The 19,786-nt window shown below is 35.8% G+C and overlaps 1 protein-coding gene across 1 annotated transcript in view; it reads right to left on the minus strand.

Moving 5' to 3' along the window:
* LOC108237370 (CUB and sushi domain-containing protein 1) overlaps nucleotides 1-19,786 on the minus strand; it is a 390,396-nt gene that overhangs the window by 269,035 nt on the left and 101,575 nt on the right. The window contains exon 2 of the mRNA XM_017418738.3: nucleotides 15,294-15,510. Within this exon, the coding sequence (XP_017274227.1) occupies nucleotides 15,294-15,510 (217 nt within the window). The remainder of the gene's footprint in view (nucleotides 1-15,293; nucleotides 15,511-19,786) is intronic.

Genomic DNA, 19,786 nt, shown 5'->3' on the forward strand with positions numbered 1-19,786 from the left:
TGCCTGAAGGATAGACCTAAATAAGAGAGAGTTAGAAGATGTTTCAGTAGATCTGTTTCCTTGTAAACTGTGAACACCATCAGTTTAGTAGGATCTGAGATATATATAAATAATGCCTATATGATGTCTCCTCGTGGAAATACAGACATTTTATATGATAATTTACTTATCCCTGTAGGAAAGTGAGTGTTTTTGTTGAGTTCACTACAGGTAAATCAGACTGCAGGCCGGTTATACAACAGCCACATGAAAAATTACTGTTTAATGAGGATGCCTGCAATGAGCACAATGACCTTGTTGGGAATACAGCTTTTGGATTCTAATTCATCTTTCTTAAATAATTTTTAAATAATATTAAGTATAGTTACAATTTTCAATTTTACTGAAATTATTGGAAGTCTTTTTAATTAATTTTAAACTGGTTCTATTTGCTGAACCACTTAGTTTTTTTTTTTTTTTTCCCACCACTGTTTTTATAAAACATGAATGCAAGGTCCATGTCTAAATCAAAGCTGTTTAAAAGATTACTTTACACATTTTGAACTTTGAAAACAGCTGTGACATTAAAAATAGACAAAGCAAAAGTCCATTAAAAGGAACACTGTCAAAAAATGTTACACCTAGCAACATGAAAGGAAGCGCTGAAAAATTTAAGTGTCATTAAAATGGAGGTTAGATTCATTAAAGAAATATATGGTTGATGATTATTATAAATAAAACATATGGTCACTAAATTTGATTTCAGCAACTTAATATCAAATTTGTATTGTTCAAGAGTTTTGAATTAATCCAATTAAAACATAGGCTTTATAAAACATTTGATTTTGTGTATATAAATATATATATTTTTTTGAAAAATCATTAGTATCTAAAATGTAACAAATGAGTTTTCTATTTAAGTAAATATATTGTCAGAATGCACAAGAAATTTTACAATTAAAGTGCTGCAGCATATGAAAAAGAAAAAAAAACAACTAAAAAATAAACTATCAGTGCTTGACTCCTCCCACCTATTTCCTGAAGTTTTTCTTTTTATGTTCCATTTTCTCTCGCTCTCTGTGAGATCAAATACTGAAGCTCCTAGTAGTCAGGAAAAAGGTTCATTACTGGACCTTGTTTGCCATGTTTCAGGGTACTGCTTCAGAGAACACAGAGATAACTCTGGATTGCTTAGAGATGTGGGATTAAGGAAACAAGTTAAAAAAGAATCTTGTTTTCTTTGACATCTGCCGGTAAAGCATCTCACATCACTAAAATGATCTGGAGTCAACCTTTGACATCACCTTTATGTGTGACTAATGGTGTGTAACAAAACCTCTGAACTTTTGATGAAGCCCATGTTAAATCTACAGTAATTTAATCTTTGAGAGAAAAGAAATGGTGCTGGGTGCACATTATGGACAAGTGATAAAAATTAAGTTTGTGGAGCTCAGAGTAAAATCTGACTGCTTGCTTGTATTTTAGTTTTTTTTTTAATGTATTTTCTCTATATCACTTCCTCACAAAGCATCACTGTACTCAACTCAATGTCTGTTTCTCTGTTCTGTTGCTACCTGCAACTTTTTTTTCTTATTATTACTTCATCTTTCCTTGTGTTCCTCCCACCCCCCGTTGTGCTTCAGCGGTAACAGGTGTTTGCTGAGGCGGGGGGCCTGCAGATCTAAATGTCCTCATCAGTCCCATAGTCCAGCCCAACAGCTGAACTCAGCATCACTCTACAGCCTGCTGCAGCGATTACAGTCCCTTCCAGCTACTTTCATTCCTGACAACAATACAGACTGTGTTTTGTGCTGACAAAATGCTCCTGTGTTTGTTGGAATCTAGGGAATCATCTATAGAGGACAGTAAAGAACAGTAAAGGGTCCTTATGTGCCACACTAACTCTATTTAGGCGCAGAATTATTGAGCTTTGGAGACTTCAGCAGTGTAAAAATACAGCTGAGCTAAAAATAATAATAATAATACTAGTAAGAATGACCTTTTAAAAATAGCAAAATAACTATAAACTATATTTAGTATATAAACTATATACTAAAATAAACTATATTAACTAATGGGAGTTAGCATGATGAACCTTAACAACTCCCTAGTAACAGTGCTAAAACATGGTGGTCAGTCATTGTTCAGAATCAAGAAGTCTGGTCATCAAAAAGGGTAATACCTTCATGCATTAAGTAAAATGCTGGAAAATCGATAGTGGTGGAGAGACGTGTCTAACACATTACTAAAAAAGTTCCCATAACCAGGATGATGATTGTGAAGGCTACAACATGATTCACATTTTTAATACTCTTTAAGTCATTCAGTGACCCATCATGTCCTATGGATGGAGGCATAATCATACTAAAACTGACTGCTATCAGAAAATAAATGTTGCATCCTGTAAAAAAAAATAATAATACACTCATTCGCCCATCCTTGTTTCATGATTTAAGACTATTGCCTGTTTTCATTTTGTTTAAAAAAGGAGTAGGTTCCCATTATCAAGATGAAAACTTGCTGTGAATATTATTACCACAAGTCCCCCAAATAAAAAGACTCCCTGGGAGAACAGAGGTTGCAGTTCTCCCTACGTGTAGTACATTTGCTAGTTCTGTGGGGCAGGAGTATTTGTCTCCCTTCATTTTTCACAAGTTCAATAATCAATAAGTACAGGTGGACACATGTTCTGGCAGTAATGGTAGAGCTCACTTGTGGAATATTTTGTTAATGCATTATCATTTGCAAAAAAGACTACAAAAATGGCAGAGACAGACATGATTTCACTTAAAGTCTTTCTTCCCAGGTGTTGTGAGGAAAAAAGCACCCCTGCTATGCCAAAGACTATAGTGGTTGGCAGACAACTTGATGCATTAATGCCACCTTGTGCTTGTGTTAGCAGCATGTTACTAGGTGCCAGTGGAAAAAAAAACAAGTACAAAAACATATATATTCACATGAACTATTTGTATTCTGTAACAACTATTCAAATTTTAGAAAATGATCATTCATACTTAAGTTAAAACAGTGGCTCTCAAACTAGGGAGTAGATCATTCTGTAGCAAATGTGTATCTGCTGCAAAAAGAAGATGAATGAGCGGATATTATGTAGGATTACCAAGGAAAAATAAAACATTAAACACTGTTAACTGATTGTTGTCATCAAACTTTAACTTGGAGTTTTTTATTGTTTGTATGCATAAAAAACACTCAGCTCATTCTCTCTCTCTCTCTCTCTCTATATATATATATATATATATATATATATATATATATATATATATATACACATATATATATGTGTATACACACACACACACACACACACATAATATAGAGTGAGCTGGTAATTGCATACTGAAAATAATTGTTTGCCACAAAAAAATAAGCTGCATACTCAGTCTCATTTTGCATGCAGTGGCTAAAATTAAATGTTAGATCATAACAAGCATTCATGTGAACAGTAGAGAGGTGGATTATGCTGTAGAGGTAAATGTATTAAAATTTATTGTAAGAGCTGTGGCTCCATGCTGATTTCAGCTGCCATTCTCCTAAAAGCTGCTATCTAAACTCTTCTTTCAAACCCGTGTGAGTAGGAGTGTTTGATAATCATGGCAGAAGTTTCCAGTGGCACTTTTCTTTGAGGCTTCTTTTAATGAACAGAATTATAATCTTGTTAACCACACTAGCTGCTCTGTTCAGTGGAACAAAAAAAAGAAAAACAAGACTGTTTTAAAAAAATGCTTATAAAGCAAAAATTATGCATATTTTGTGAGTTTTAATGCCTGTTCAACTCTTATCACAACAGGAAAAGTGTACTCAACTTTCTGATGTGTTGGTGACAAGTCGAAGCAGCTTAAAGAATTATCAAGAATACAATAAGACACAGACAGATGGACAGAACTACCAACCGCAGAGGGACTTAGTTCTACCAGCTTTAGTATCCGCCCTCTATATGTGTGAATGTGTGAGTATGTTTAAGTCCTTCTCTGGTCCTGGGTTTCTTTTTCGTTTTCTCAGAAGTCCTACCTTCAGCCTTCCCCCATTTTCTTTCTGTCTTTACTTTTCTTCTTCCTTCCCTCGCGGTACTCCTGGATTAGTTCCATTGCCTGGTTATCTAGTGTTGGCCTATTTTTCTCTGAAAGTATGCTTTTTTTATTTATTTATTTTTTAACAATCACTGTTATCTAAGTTTATAAGTGTGTTTATATATATATATATATATATATATATATATATATATATATATATATGTGTGTGTGTGTGGGGGGGGGGGGGCATTGTGTGTGTGTGTGTGTGTGTACAAGTTTGTCTACTCACAACAAGATGAAGCCTACAAATGCATTTTGCAACGAGATGTAATAAAGTTAGCTATTTCTCTCTACTTTCAGTTGAAGTCAGGATCAGAACTCCAAACATTGTGCTTTCTTTCTTTTTGCTCTGAGGACCTTTTTTTTACTGAAGTATAGAAAGTTTATACAAATATCTCAACTTCTGCCTGTATCTTTACCAATAGCTAGAAGCCGTGCTTATCATGTTTTATGATTGAAAACAGGTTTAGAAGAGGAAGTACAAAAGGGGCTTACAAAATCCAACTAAAGCCAGAAAACCAAGCCTGAAGAACAGTACAAGAAGACAAACTATAATAAATTTCATACACCTATTAAAAAAAAACATTACATGTAAAACATGCAAGTGTGAGAGTACTTCAATATATTTTTGTTAAATATTTAAATAGATTAAATTTTGTGATATTCATTTATAACCTGTCCTAACCTGTTCTTGCATGTTAAGATTTGCAGATTTTAATTAAATTTTCAGAAAACATTGAGGTTGTCACAAGAAACAACTGATTCAATTTTGGTAGTGATCTGGATCGGACTATTTATTTAAAACCAGTATGTAACACCTTAACAAACGGATAAAAAAATAAAACCAGTACGGCCTTGGCGGAGGTTTGCGCTCAATGAGTGCTGCTAGGGTTTAAGATCTTTTCTGCTAAGACTTCTGAGCTGTATTTTTGTGTCTTTCACTGATGTTCCAAAGTCCTTTCTAGAACGATACTAAGAAGATTTTCAAAGCACCAAGGCAACAGACAAGGACAGACATGTCCCGTGGCTGTAAATGCCTAACATATTATTTAACTTAAATTAAACCAGATAACACAGTAAGCTTTGACGAAACAGTGATTTGTGGTGTATGAAGGAGAATGTGTTGTCAAGGTGTGTTCAGGAAAACATCATTTGGAATTAGTGTCCTTGTGGTCGAATGTTTTTCTTTTTTTTTTTTTTCACTTGGTACTCTGGTTTTCTCCCACATACCAAAAACATGCAAATGAGCTTAATATGCTACTATAGATTGTCACCACATGTGAGTGTCTGTATGACAGATCTTCTGTCTTATTTTGTTTTTATGTGGGTCTGTGATGGCCTGGCAACCTGTCAAGGAATGTACCACACCTCTCTCCAAATGACTGTTGAACATGGGTACCAGTGCCCCAAGTCCCTGCATTAAAAAACGGGTAAAGAGAATGGATGAATTTTTACACTAAAGTCAGTCTTCAGATTGTTACCATTAGTCCACGTAAAACTTTGTTGCATTACAAAATATTAAACATGACCTGACAGAGAAGTTCTCTGATTCAATGGACAGATGGAAACAGACAGCAGACTGTCTTAAAGAAAATCAGACTATTCCTTTAAATTATAGGCTATATGATAGTACAGAATAAAAAAAATTAAATAAAACATTTGTTTCTCACAGTCACCAACTGCATGGAAAATACTGCAAGTAAAAATATAGTTTAACATTGCATCTTTTTAGCAACAAGCATGGCTATAACTACAAGTTATCTACAAATAAATCCCTAGTAAAATGAATTTACAACAATATTGTTATATGTTACTCAGCTATGTTTCAGTTATGGAATCCTAATAGTTAGATGCATTTACTACATAATCTTTTGATTTTGGAATAGCAACAACATTATACAGTATTTCATTAGTTTTTCCAAATGCCTTGTCCATTATGGAATTTCATTGTGAACACAATTGTTTACTGATCTAAAAGATAGCAACTACCCTTGATCAAAACGATAATTTGTATGAAAAAAAAATCACCAAAGCTGACAATGTTCACTTGACAGTGACCATAATTTGCTTTAAAGGTTTTCTGGGTAAATATACAACTGTATAAGAAATCCAGAGTGAAACATAATGAGAATATTTAAGTATGGAATCAATGTACCTGAAGAGGAGAATATGCAACACTTCAAATTTCAGGGAAAAGCTAAACTCTGTTGACATCTTTGCAGAAAAGAGGATGAGCCTAACATGCATATTAAAGCTTTTGCAAAAAGTAACTGATGACAAAAGAAAATGGAGGAGTGCTGACTTTCTAAATTTCCTTCAACAGTCACCTGACCTAAATTTTATTAAACATTTATGGGAGCACTTGAAGATTAAAGCTTAGCATCCAGTGACACCACAAGAGGCTTTTTGAAACATTTCAAGATCATGCTATAAGAAAGGGCTGTCAGGTTATGCACAGACTTTTGCAGTTTGTGCCAGCTACAGTGTATGTTCTTGTGGAACAAAAAAGGCTTGAATACTAAAGTGGACTTTTTCAAATTCAGGTTTGGATGTCAAAGACAACTTTTGACTCAGACTGTTATCTCAGTGCTGTCATATGTAATCAAACAACAAATTGAAAACTGATCTTCACAATGCCTAAATGTGTTTTTTTTTTCTTTAAGAAAAATGTCACAAACATCTAAATAATATTAAGACAAAGTAAAATCAAAGATGTTCTAACGGGTATTTTCTAGCATATTTGCATATGTCTTTTGTTTAAAATCACCAAAAAACTACACAGATGTCAGCTTACACAAATGTAAAAACTGGAATTCTAAATTACTGTCTTTTTTTTCTTTATTTTGCCGTACCATAAAGGAGGAATCTCAATGAATCTAAAGTCTATCTGGAGCATGGGGATAAGCTAGTCAAAAAAGCTTGAGTCATATTCTATTTATGACACCAAAAGTAACTGGTTTGAATGTTTTTAAAGAAGTACACATGTGCTACAACATAGTAATAACATCCTTTTTGCAGCCTGTGGGGACGTGTTTACTTTTAGCGCACTGAGGGCTTCAACAAACACAGAGCTGCAGACACATTAGGTAACTAACACTACCTCTCTGGGGACAAGCCTGAAAAACTCTGACAACATGGGATGTCATTGCACAATTTTCTTCAGGCTATATTGGACCACAGTTTATAATTCGCACAGCTTCAGCTTTCAGAGATAATTATAACAGGCTAGATTATTATTGTTGACTTCACAGGGAAGTTAGCCAGCACAGCAGAACTAGAGAGAGCTGCCAGCTGGTTTTTGCCTTGACTTTTTGTGTTCAACTTCAGACGCTCCTTGTGCAGCATTATGATCTATAACTGTGTGTTTTTGTGAAGAAAAACTAAGTTCTTCCCGTTGCCCTGAGCGTAGCACCATCACTAAACATTAGCGTGTGCATCGAGCTGCTGTGGTTCCATCAATGCCGACAGGAGTTGGAGCCAGAACAACTTCCGAGACATTTGTGGCATGACTCAATGCCAAATAAGCATTTCTCCATTGTTTCCCCATCTCTGAGAGCTGGTGAACTTTGGACTACAGTTTCCATACTGATGTGGAGTTGAAATTTATTCATTTAAGCTGTCACAGAAATGTTTCTAGAGGTAGACGGATTGACTGGGCTACCAATTAAAAAGACCTGTTTTTGCCATTTGTTTTAAATGTTTTGCATCAGGCACACCTGGGCATATTGAGCTGATTAAACAGCAGGCATATCTGTGGGAAGCACAGTGTTGTGACATGTGACACTATGCTCTTTTGTCATTGTGCTTCCTGTGACAGGTGTGCCTTTCACAGCAGGGGAGCTCTGTTGAGCACAGCACTGGCAGACTCTAAAGGAAAGTTGGCCAGAAGATAATAACCTAAAAAAAGACCTTATTTTTATTTTTCTAATTGGTTAGCTAAGAATTGTTACATTTACAAGTTGTGGATTTTTTTTCTTTTATTGTTCATTACTATTGTACTTTTAATAAATTATAGCCATGGAATGTAATCCACAGAGCGGCCCAGGGTTAAACCACTAAATTCAAAGCAATCACTGTTTTTAATTCAATAAATTGTAATGTGTATGAATATTAAAGATTATATTCATGTTCCAAAAATAAACAAATTGTTCTAATTCATTTGTTATTGGCTGCCCTGATTTTTTTTTTCTCCAAGATTCGATTCAGCATCAGCCTGTGATAAACCCTACATGCTCGAACTTGAAAGAATATCTGTCCTTTTTTCCATTTTCAAAATAGTGAGAAAGTGATAATTTATGGAATGCTATAAAGTTATACTAAGCTATGTAGAGGGTCTTTGCAGTCTGTTTATTTTGTAATATTCTAAGACAGTAATAAATTCCAAATTATTTTACTGATTAAATGGTTATTTTCCTGCTATTTTTCTCCATTTTATTGACAACATCAACACAATAATTGATCAAAAGCATAGGAGAGTGTACTTACAGATACTATTTATTGTTATCAGATTTGATCACTGCCAGCTGTATCTAGAATGTCTTTTGTGCAATTACTTTATTTGCTGACTCATTATTATTATTATTATTATTATTATTATTATTTTATAGCATATTTGTACAGTATGTGCAGAAATCTGGCAACCATAAAACCAGAAATATAATGTGGTCACATTTGAATGGTGTTTCTTATTAGCATTAATCTATGGTATGCAACACCTTATACTTAAAGTTGTGCATCAACTGGTACAACCTAAAGACTATCTTTTAAGTAAAATATCATGTTAAATAGACTTCACATTGTAGGAGTAGCTGTTTTTACTATGCATTCATCTATATGGTACGTTCACCTAAACTGCAAAAATGGCAAACTACTTAAAATTGTGCCAACAGCCCAAATAGTTGTTTTCTTAATCCGATTTTACTGCCTTGACAGTTTTCAGTTCAGATATGTTTGGTGAACATATAGAGCAGAGACCAGGTTTCACTGATTTCTGAAAGAATAAGAAGAAAATCCAGAAGCATCCTGTCAGATCATTTCTGTCCTCTGTTAAGCTTCTTTAAAATGTGCTCTGGAATGCATTAAAGAACTTCTCTGGAAATTAAAAAAAAATAAAAAAATGCTAGTATTATGGAAGGAGTGCTTTGCAAACTCAAACTGACAGCATTATCCAACTCTATGTTTTGAACAAGATTCAAATTATTCAATTAATTGTAGTAAAATAGATATCTTTGACAATTTACAAACACTCCAGTCTGCTGTTAGACCTAGCCTTAGCAGTCTCCTTTTTGTGTTTACATGCTGCATTTGTCATCGATAAAGAATCAATCACTCACATGACTGAGCATCTTGAGCTTACCGTTTCTAAATGACAATGTTTATGATGATGGGAAGCAGTTAGTTCAAATCTGGAAGCCTTTATCAAACCCTGTCCATAGTCAGCTAAGAAGTCAAAGCTCAGTGCTCAGACCTCTGCTTTTTAACATTTGTACACTTCTGCTGGGTTACATAATCAGATGGTAGTATCATGCTTTCACAGTCTCATTCAGTAACATTATTAGCAACAAACTGCGGTGGGCTTTTAGCATAATGGTTATAATGTGTGAGGAGTAAGAAAATAGCTTTAAAAAAAAAAACGTACAGATGGGAAATTGAAAGGTTGTTCTCAAATGGTATTTTATTTTGATCTTGTCTTTCATTAAGATTTTGACATTTGAATTGTTCAAAATTATATTTTTTGCTTCTGTTTTGACTGTTACATCTATCATTTTCTTAGTCAGTGTATCAGAGCAATAGACCTAAATTATACCTTTTTGGTACTTCAAAGACAACTGTGTTTACCAAAACAATATTATCTGATCTCCTGAGAATTAGAAAAGAATACAGTTGAAAAAATAAACATTAAAACATTTCCACCTAATTGCCTGATGTCCATCTTCTTGTATTAAGTGTTAAAATTACTTTAAATGTTGTTTGAACTCTAACTGAAAAGAGAACTGGAACACTGAGGCAAATAAAATGATCGAAAAGCAATAGTTTCTTAGTTTCTTCAACTCTATAGGGTACATAGATAGCAAAGGGCAGAATGTCTGAGTGGGAGAAGCTCTTCACTTTTTGAAATAAATATTTACACACTGTTGACATCAGCCATCAAAGTGAGTGGGATGAAGTAAAGTTACTGCTGCTGACGCACAGCTGGGACTGGAAAGAGGAGGCCACATATGCCGGTTCATCACTTCTTCAATATATGATACTGAAGCATTCCCCTCACACAAGTATGAGTTGAAGAGGTGGCTGCAAAATGTAGATACAGTATATTCCGTGTCTTCTGTGCACCTCTTTGTGAACAAAGAAATGGAAGTCACCTCCTTTAAGCTCCATCGCGCTGTCCGCATCGACAGCTTGACTGGTTCATATCAGCAGGTCTCACACTTTTTAGAAAGAAGCTGAGAGGAGAAGGAGGAGGTTTTATGTCAGCCAGCTGACAAGTGGCCTTGCAGAGCCTCGAAGCAGGAGTGACAGCAGAAGGATAATTGAAATCTGCTCTTATATGGCCAAGATAAAATATTGTAAATAAAAAAATAATTTCCAGTCTTAAAAGCAAAAAATAAAAAGAGCAGGGTGGACATGATTTTTCATCCTTGAGCTAGAGAATGCCTTAAAAGCTGGGTCAGGGCTTTGCCTGCTGTGACACACACCAGAGAGACCAAAAAGGCTCAAAAGAAGGCTGCCCTGTGGTCTCAAGTCAGCACTATGTTGCTTGTCCCAAGCAATGTCTTCAGAAAAGTGCTAACATCAACAGAAGTGCTGAGCTGAAAAAAAAGAGTTATCACTAACCTCTCAGTTGATCTAAATAGCAGTGGGAATGGGTTCACTGCAATAGTCCATTGCATTTAAGGCCAGGGGCTATTCAAACACCTAATATACCACTCCTCTGCTGATCTTTACCATTAAGGGCCAGCAATAGAACCTCTGAAATATTACTGCCTGCTTGAGTTTCTCCAATAACATGGATGCCAAATAACTCTGAGGGCAATTGCCATAAATGACAGAGCCACCAGTCTGGCAAAAACTTGTAGCTGCCACCTCTTTTCAGTTCACTTGCCAAAGCAGTTATCTACAGCCCTACTTTTTTAATCAGTAATGAAGTGGTTGTTATGTAATAAGCAGCACTCTGAAGGCTGGAAAAAGCCCCACTGACTTGCTGGATCTTTTTAAATTTCTGAGCATAATTATGCGATGGTCGGACAAAATGATGATCATCAAGAAATCCCTCTTCAAAGCTCAGTTCATAGGTTCAATACACCCATGTAATCTATTAGTGAAATAGTTTAAATCTTTGAGTTGTTGATTTTATTTCACATGTCAAAGGGTTGAGAATTATTTTCAGTATGCTTCATAGCAAATCATTTCAGTGAACAAATAGACCTGACTTGTTAGAGTGAATATGGAAATAAACAAAGTTAAGGGGCTAATAAATTAATGGATCTGCGTTGTGTCTCTTGAGACAGACAAACTTGTAAAATAATCAAGCCACTACTCAGTGAGGCCAAGCTCAAACAAATTGTTCTAAGTCATGTCAGTGTGCTGAGGATCCTTTGTGTGCTTAAGATTTCTCTAAGGCCTGGTGAAATAATAAAGTAATATGCAAAGGTTTTAGGCAGGTGTAGAGAAAATGTGTAATGTAAGAATTCTTTTTTTAAAATTAAAGTTACATTGTTCATTTTTTCCTAAATGAAGACTGACGTAAATCCTTCTGTCTCACCGTGTAATCCCAGACACATTCAGTGATGTCGAGATCAGAACTCTGTGCTGGCTGAACCATCAATTCCAGGACTCCTTGTTCTTTTCATGCTGAAGGAAGTGCCAATTAACATTGGCTGGATTTTTGGAATCTTTGTCCTGCTGCAGACTAAATCTGGGGCAAATCAGATCCCTTCCTTATGGTGTTGCATAATGAAAGAGTATCTGCTTGTATTTTTCAGTACTGAATACACCATTAGGTTTGACCAAATACCCATCTTCACTTGTTAGGAATGCAGTTCTAAATCTCTGAGTAATTCTACCTAGCTTCACTGTTTCCTTCAACCATTGTTCAGCTCTCCAGACCTTCATCAAACAAACTGCCTCCTGTTACAGACAAATGTTTAATTTTTTGACTCATCAGGCCAGAGCACCTGCTGCCACTTTTCTATGTCCCAGTTTCAAATGTTTTCATGCATAGTTGAGTCAATTGGTCCTGTTTCCACATCAGTGGTTTGGCTTTTTGTTCATATTTTTTCCAGTAAACCTGCTTCTGTACAAGATTCTTTGGACAGTGAATGGGAGTGCCCGGTTTCCACAGGTTTCTGCCAGTTAAGAGCTGATGGCACAGTTGGACATTGAAGGGAAGTAAACATGATGTGTCTTTCATTTGCTGGACTAAGTTTCCTTGACCGACCACTGCTACTACACTCTCCAATGTTGCCTGTGTCTTTGTTTCATTGAAAGAGCCTGAACAACACAGCATGAACCTCCAGTCTGCTTTAAAATCTTTCCCTGTTAGAAACCTTGCTGATGTAGTATAACTACCTTGTGTCTTGTTGCTGTGCTCAGTCTTATCAGGTTGTCTGACCTTTGACATAAAACTGCTTTCCACAACCTCACCTCGGTAGCTGAGTTTGGCTCTTCCTCACACAGTTTTAAACACCCTACTGTTTCAGCTATTAACTGTGTTGCAACCTACATATAATGATGATTTGTACATGTTGGGTATAATTAATTATTATACAATAGACATGAAAATAATCTTACAAAATTCCTGACCCTAAAATACAAATTATACAAGAATGTGTTAGAGTTTTTTAAGAAACGTTTTAGGTCGTAAATAAATTGTACCTTTCAGAACAAAACAGATCTGTTTTTCTTAAAAACAGATTAGATGATTTACAGTCAGCCTCTATGCAAAACCACTGCTCTAGTTTCTTCTCACACAGCCATAAAAATAAAAAGATCTCTGCTCAAACACTGACACGTAATACTGTTTCAAATGTTTTCAAGGAAAAACCCACTGTACCACCAGCCTTAAACACTATTTGGTGCATTCCCAGCATCATCCCTCCTACACACAGGCATTGCACAATGAATAAGCTTTTCTTAGTTTGCCAACTGCTGTTCTCTCTGTCCTTTCTGTAAAAATATTACAGTGTCCACCTCTCAACAACATTATCAACAATTCATGTATTTCATTGTATTTCTGTTGACCAACAGGGGGAAAAGGGATTAAAAGAAAATCCTAATTATTCACAGTGTGCAAAAAAAACTATATATATATATATATATATATATATATACACACACTGTATATAATGCTGCTGGTAGTGTTTCCATATGCAACATGCAAACTAAAATGGAAAGTTGCATCACTGTAGTGAGGGTTTCAACATAAAAAAAGAAGAGAAAATTAGGCCACTGTTGTCTCATTTATTTTGTAGATGCATGACTTCAGGCCTTGTTGCTGTTTTGAAGTCTCAATTAACTTTAGGATCTTTATTAAATTATATCTTTTTGGCTGCAACAACTTTCAAAAGGTTTTTTTCTAAGTTTTCTCCAACAGAATGTACATTTTATAAAAATGATTTAACACCGGGCAGCACAGGGTGGGGTACTGGTTAGAGCTGTCCCCTCTCAATATGGAGGTCGCAGGCTCACCTCCCGGACTGGGGTGGAGTTTGTATGTTCTTCTTGTGCATGCATGAGTGAGCGTACTCTAATTTCCACCCAGAGACCAAAATTATGCATATTAGGTTAACTGGTAGCTCTAAATTGTCCCTAGGTGAAAGCGTGAATGCTTGTTTGTCTCTGTGTGGCCCTGAGATGGACTTCCAACCTGTCCAGGGTGTGCCTTGACTCTTGCACAGTGACTGCTGGAGATAGGCACCAGCTCCCATGTGACCCAGAAAGCAGTATGGGGTCAAAGAAAATGAATGGATGATTTAATTGTACAAAAGTCAAAAATACCAATGTCGAGAGAGAAAGATATGTACAAGCCTTTTAAAACTTTTTTTTTTTTTTTAAATCATGCAGTGTCTGACAGACTTAAATCAGCTAATCTGTTCATGACATAAGGAAGCAATAAATGTTGACATCATCTTTATTCTTCTTTTGATTCACAAAATGAATCAATAAAAATAACTTTTTTGCAACTGTGTCACGAGAATGGTCTTTTTCCTGTGTGTTTGTGTGATTGGTAAATGGGCAGAGAGAAGCACTGTGAACCATTGATCTGTGGTTAGCCTGAAGTGACAGTAGGGTGTGACATGGTTCACAAAGTTTTGTGAATGTCTCTGTAGTGAATCAAAAAATTGGATTTTATCACAGTGATGATAGCGCTGCATATTTATGACTTGGCAAATTGTGGTTATAATTAAATCTTTTTTCCCCTAACAATTATCAAAATAAAATATTTTTAGTAAAATTTCTATTCTGTTCATTCGAAACCAGGTTTAGTTTTAGTATTAATTGTGATTTTGAGCACACTGCTTTTTAAAAAAAAAAAAAAAAATCTATTTAATCACTTCCTCACAGTTTTTGAGCTCTCCTTTATAATTTGGCTTAAAAGCAAAATGTGCTCTCTGCAGTAGTGTGTTCAACCATGCAAATAAATCCATGATGTTAATTTTAATAGACGATTATTGAAATTCAACCTGTTGAATATTAGGACTTAATCAATATAAACAGCTGCTGCCATGAACTACAGCGGAAGAAAACAGATTGAAACAATTTGGAATTACTGCTGAAGACAAATACAGATACATTTCTACACATTAAAACAGTCTGTTAGTTCAAACTAACTGCATCTTCATCTTTAATAATTGTGACTAACTAGCTATATTTATGATAATGAAGCTTTCTATTTTATCTGAAACGTAAGGTAGACAATAACATTCTGTGTCACACATTCTGTCAGTTTTAAATATGGAATCTCTTTTATATAATATTTAACCAATATTACAAAAAACTAAAATTATTGTCATTTATCACCATACGTTTGAAAAATATTCAAAGCCACATTTTGAAAAGAGTAAATATATGTTTAAATTCTGTTTCTTTTGCAGCAGACAGAAAGGTAGAGATGGAGAAAAGGGTCAGTTAACTTCAAGCTGTGAAACAAAGAGATCAAAAAGGAAAAGAGACTGAACAAAAATACAGCAACAGAACAGCAAGAAACTAAAAATGTGTTCAAACCTCATTTTTAAGTTGCCAGGAGACGGCTGTCCATCGTAAACTGATACAATATCAAAATCTTCCTCTAGTGCCAGCGTAACGAAGGTTAGCTGGATTCGGTTCCTCTCCCCCGTTATTATCAGCCACGTACAGTTGGCATAGTTGGGATAGCCGTGGGGAAAACCAGGAGACTCTATGGTGCCGTTCAAGCCTTGGACTACACCTCCACAGGATTCCGCTGGAGAAATAAGAGAAAATAAAAACAACCTTGTTAGATTGTTCTGAAAGAAAAACCTTCATCCTGCTTAGACATAAGATAATGCTTTTTATGCCTTCTTTGCACACATCAGATTAAGTCTATGACTCTCTAACCTTCACCATGTTTTATACAGAGATCACAAAAGAAAGATAAAGAATGAATATAAAGTCATAAATGTTAACCAAATATTTGTTTTAAACTTGTGCAAGAAAACCTTCAAAAATAATTCATCACATGGTGTGTTTGAAGAAATCAACTGAGTGGTGCTTAAATATGTGCCATATGTTAGGCCGAGTGTTAGAGTAACAAGCTCCTGTCCTCAGATTTATCTCCAAGCAATGCCTCACAGCCTTAACACTACAGCATATGTCTTGTGCTTACATGCAAAGGGCTTGCATATGAACATATGTGTATCTATTTATATTTTTTAAATGTTATTAGTACAGTCTGATATATAAATCTTTAACAGGGAGTACTCTGTACATATGACACGCTCAAACCTGCTCAGAATACAACACAATGTTGTTCCTTTACATAAATCATGTGATTGCAATGTTGGCTCAGTGGGAAACCAGAGAAGATAAGAACTTAAACAGCAAAAGATTGTGCTGACATTACATTTTCTACACCCTTACAATTTCCTGGACCACACAAAATATTAGACAAGTGAGTGTATATGTGAGACTTTGTATGTTGTTGACTTTTTACAGCAAAATTAAAGGCAAATTTGTTCTTTGTGCAAAAAACAGATGTTTCTACTTGTCTACAAAATCCACAAAACACCTAAATACCTATACACAAGCTAACACGAACAAGCTGGTTGTAACAGAAAGACACACATCCACCGGTGCTCTCACACGCACACACATGCACTAACTTCAAACCATCTGGAGTGTCCAGATTAATTTCAGATTGTTCTCTGCTGTCTTTCCAACCCAATTCACTTCTCCCCCCCCCCCAGCCGTATTTGTGTCTGTCTTTCGTTCCGTCTTCAGTTGTCTCTCCTTTCGTCTGCTTGATCCCCCTCTGCATCCTCTTGAGCAGATGGGATAAGCAGACACTTGCATCAAGCCATATTGTCGCACCATATATGGGGGATTTCAAGTAGTCCAAAGCTTAGCCTCTTTGTTGATGTAGCATCAAGTTCTTCTTCTTTTTCTGTTCAGATGTTTGTTTTGTGAAGTTGTTCCAGACCTGATATCCAATGAATGTTCCAAGTAAGATGACAAGACATCACGAAGACAACATTACATTCAAAGAAGTGAGCAGTTAAACAAAACTGCTTGCTAGCATTTGATAACTGTCATTGTTTAGGAGTCTTTGTTTTTATCTTTGTGTTTTGACTTAATTCCTGTTTAGTTTTTCTAGTTTTCATTGTGGTTTAGAGAAGTTTTGGTTATATTGTTTGTGTAGTGTCTTTGCCTCTAGATGTGCTTAGTCTTACCTGATTCCTGCTTTACACTCACCTGTCTCATCTATAATCAGCACACTTGTTTCCACTCACTAATCACCCACCCCATGTGAATGTGCACCTTAGTTTTTCCCTGTATTTCACAACTTCCTGTTTTTGAACCTCACCTGCTCATTATTTTGCCTTTGATTTTCTTATAACATTCATTTTGAAGCAGCTGTCCCATATGGCTTATGGCTGAATTTGGGTCTTTACATCCACAAAATCTGAGATACATAATATGATATAGAAAAGGCTTAAATAAGAAATTTCAGCGGTAGGTTTTCAGTTGTTTGTTTTTGAGAGTTTGAGAAAATTTAGCCTTGAGTGAAAAAAAATTGGTTTAGTAGTTAGAAAGTCTGTAGTTGAAAGTAGTGTGATAGACTGGTGACCTGTCCAGTACCCTGCCTCTCACCCAGAAACTGGAGATGGGCACCACCACGACCTTGCAAAATGGATGGATGGATGGTGGATGGAGAGAGGATATCAGTCAGCTGATGAGTGCTGACCTTCCTCCTAGCAAGTATCAGTCCATGACAAATACTATTTTCCCCTGCATGTGACAAAACAAACACAGTCTGCTGTTTTGATTGACAGAATTTGCCAACTAATTTATTGAGAAAAGGTTAGGCAGACACATTTAAATTAGTGCAATTATCATCTGACAGTCTGTGTCATTACCATGGTGACAAATTATAATCATTGTAAATATTCATAAAAACAATCCAGGAGAAATTGTGTGATTGCTTAAATGTGTTTTTTATCTTCCGATATTCTCTTTATTCTATTCAATAAAATACCTTTTAAATTGTCATGATATTTAATATTTGATGAATACAATTCCCTTAATGAGCCATGGATTTCTGTTTGGTGTCTTTGCTCGGACAAAATGTTCTATCTGACCCATCAACAGGTGAGAATGAAGTAAAAGATAAATAGAACAACTTAATATGAATGTGTAAGTGACATCAATGAATCTTTGTCTGCCACAGAGAAGACTGAAATAGCCACTCCAGATACATGCACATAAAAGCGCCCTGTCATTAACACGTGCACTGCACACTCAAATGCAGGCATAAAAACAAATCTAACACACATTCAGTGCTTGCCTATAATAAAATACAGTACTAAATACTTTGTTTGCTCTTTGTTCTACAAACATAAAAGCTTCTCTGTTCCATTCATGCTGTTTTTAGTCTGCACAAAGATATTGTCATGAAATAAGTCTAAAGTTTAATTTTTATTTTTTGGGGAATTGTCACAAACATGTAAAATGTTTCTATTGGCTTTGTGTCATGTGTCAGTTATCAAACCAAAGCAAGTTGAATTTAAGGAATCTTCACACACAAAATGACCAATTTTTGCACATGAACCTGAAATCAGCCTGTATAATTTGGAAATGAAAATGGTTAAGGCGTGAATCTACATAACAATCAGACAGCTGTTACATTTTAGCTGCTGAGATGCAGCAAGGAGGTGAAGCGCTCTGGTAGAACTTGACCACAAGGTCCCTGGCTCATAAATCAAATGCTTTCCTCTTCTTTCCACAGTTTCCCGGGCCACAAATCAAATGCATCTTTCCAAGTTACGCTGTGAAGAACTATTGACTGCAGTGATTCAATACTGGCAATGAAAAAGTAGAGGAGAGGACAGGACAAGAGAGGAAAGGAATCAGCTGTCTGTTTTTCTGGTGTCATTGTTTTATCTTCCTCTCCCCCTTCTTCCCCACATCTCTCCCAACCTCTTGTGCCATCCTCACTCCTGCAGCCCCACCCTCATTTTCATTATCTCTGAGTCAAAATCATTGCATCTCCCTCCACATTATGTTTGTCTCTGTGCAGCCCTCCATCTTCTTGCATCTTCCCACATCTTTTTTTTCCTCTGTTCAACCTTTTGACTATCCTTATCCTCTTTATTATACCAGTATCTGTGTACCTGTTCCTGTTGTATCTCTTCCTTCTTGCAGTTTGGTTCCTCCTCTGCTCTGTCATCACCTCTTCCTTTTCCTCTCCTCTTCTTACCTTTGTCCTGTTCATCCCTCCTTCATTCCCCCTGCATCCCTGCTTTCACCACAATTATCTCTGTATTAGTCTCATCGCATCTCTCCCTAAGTGTCATTATGTTTCTTCCTCACTGCCTCGCTATTATTATCTCTATGTCATATTGCCTCTCTCCTGGTGTCATTATATCTATCTCCTGTGTTTCCTCTCTTATCCTGCTAGAGTGTTGGGTTGTTTTTATTCCACCCACTCACCTGCTATATTTATCACACAAAAGAACAAATACCACAACCTCTCTCTGTCTGTCTTTTTCTCCATTTCCATCTCTTGTGCTCGCCGTCAGCCCACTGTCAAACTGTTAAAACAAGGACAACTGCAGTTAAATTTTAGGGCATTTAGGTGCTCAGCAGGAGTAAATGCAGCTCTTTGGAGTAAATATGAAAGTCAACCACGTTAAAATGTTTTGGGATTTCTGGAAAACAATTACTGGTAGAACATATTTACCACAATTATCTTTTTGGTGCTTTTTAAATGCTAAAGGTGTTGTTCCAGTCTGCTTTAAATACGCCGTTGTGCAACCGATGCTGAAGAAATCCAATCTTGATTCTTCTGTTCTTTCAAATTTTAGGCCTATTTCAAAGCTTCCTTTTTTATCAAAGGTTTTAGAAAGGATTGTTTTTATTCAGTTGCAGTCTTTTTTAAACACTCACAGCATCCTTGAAAAATTTCAATCAGGTTTTAAAACTCTCCACAGCACTGAAACTGCACTTTTAAAGGTATTTAATGATCTTTTATTAGCTACAGA

Source organism: Kryptolebias marmoratus, linkage group LG15 (assembly GCF_001649575.2).
Source record: "Kryptolebias marmoratus isolate JLee-2015 linkage group LG15, ASM164957v2, whole genome shotgun sequence".
In the NCBI taxonomy this organism is placed as follows: domain Eukaryota; kingdom Metazoa; phylum Chordata; class Actinopteri; order Cyprinodontiformes; family Rivulidae; genus Kryptolebias; species Kryptolebias marmoratus.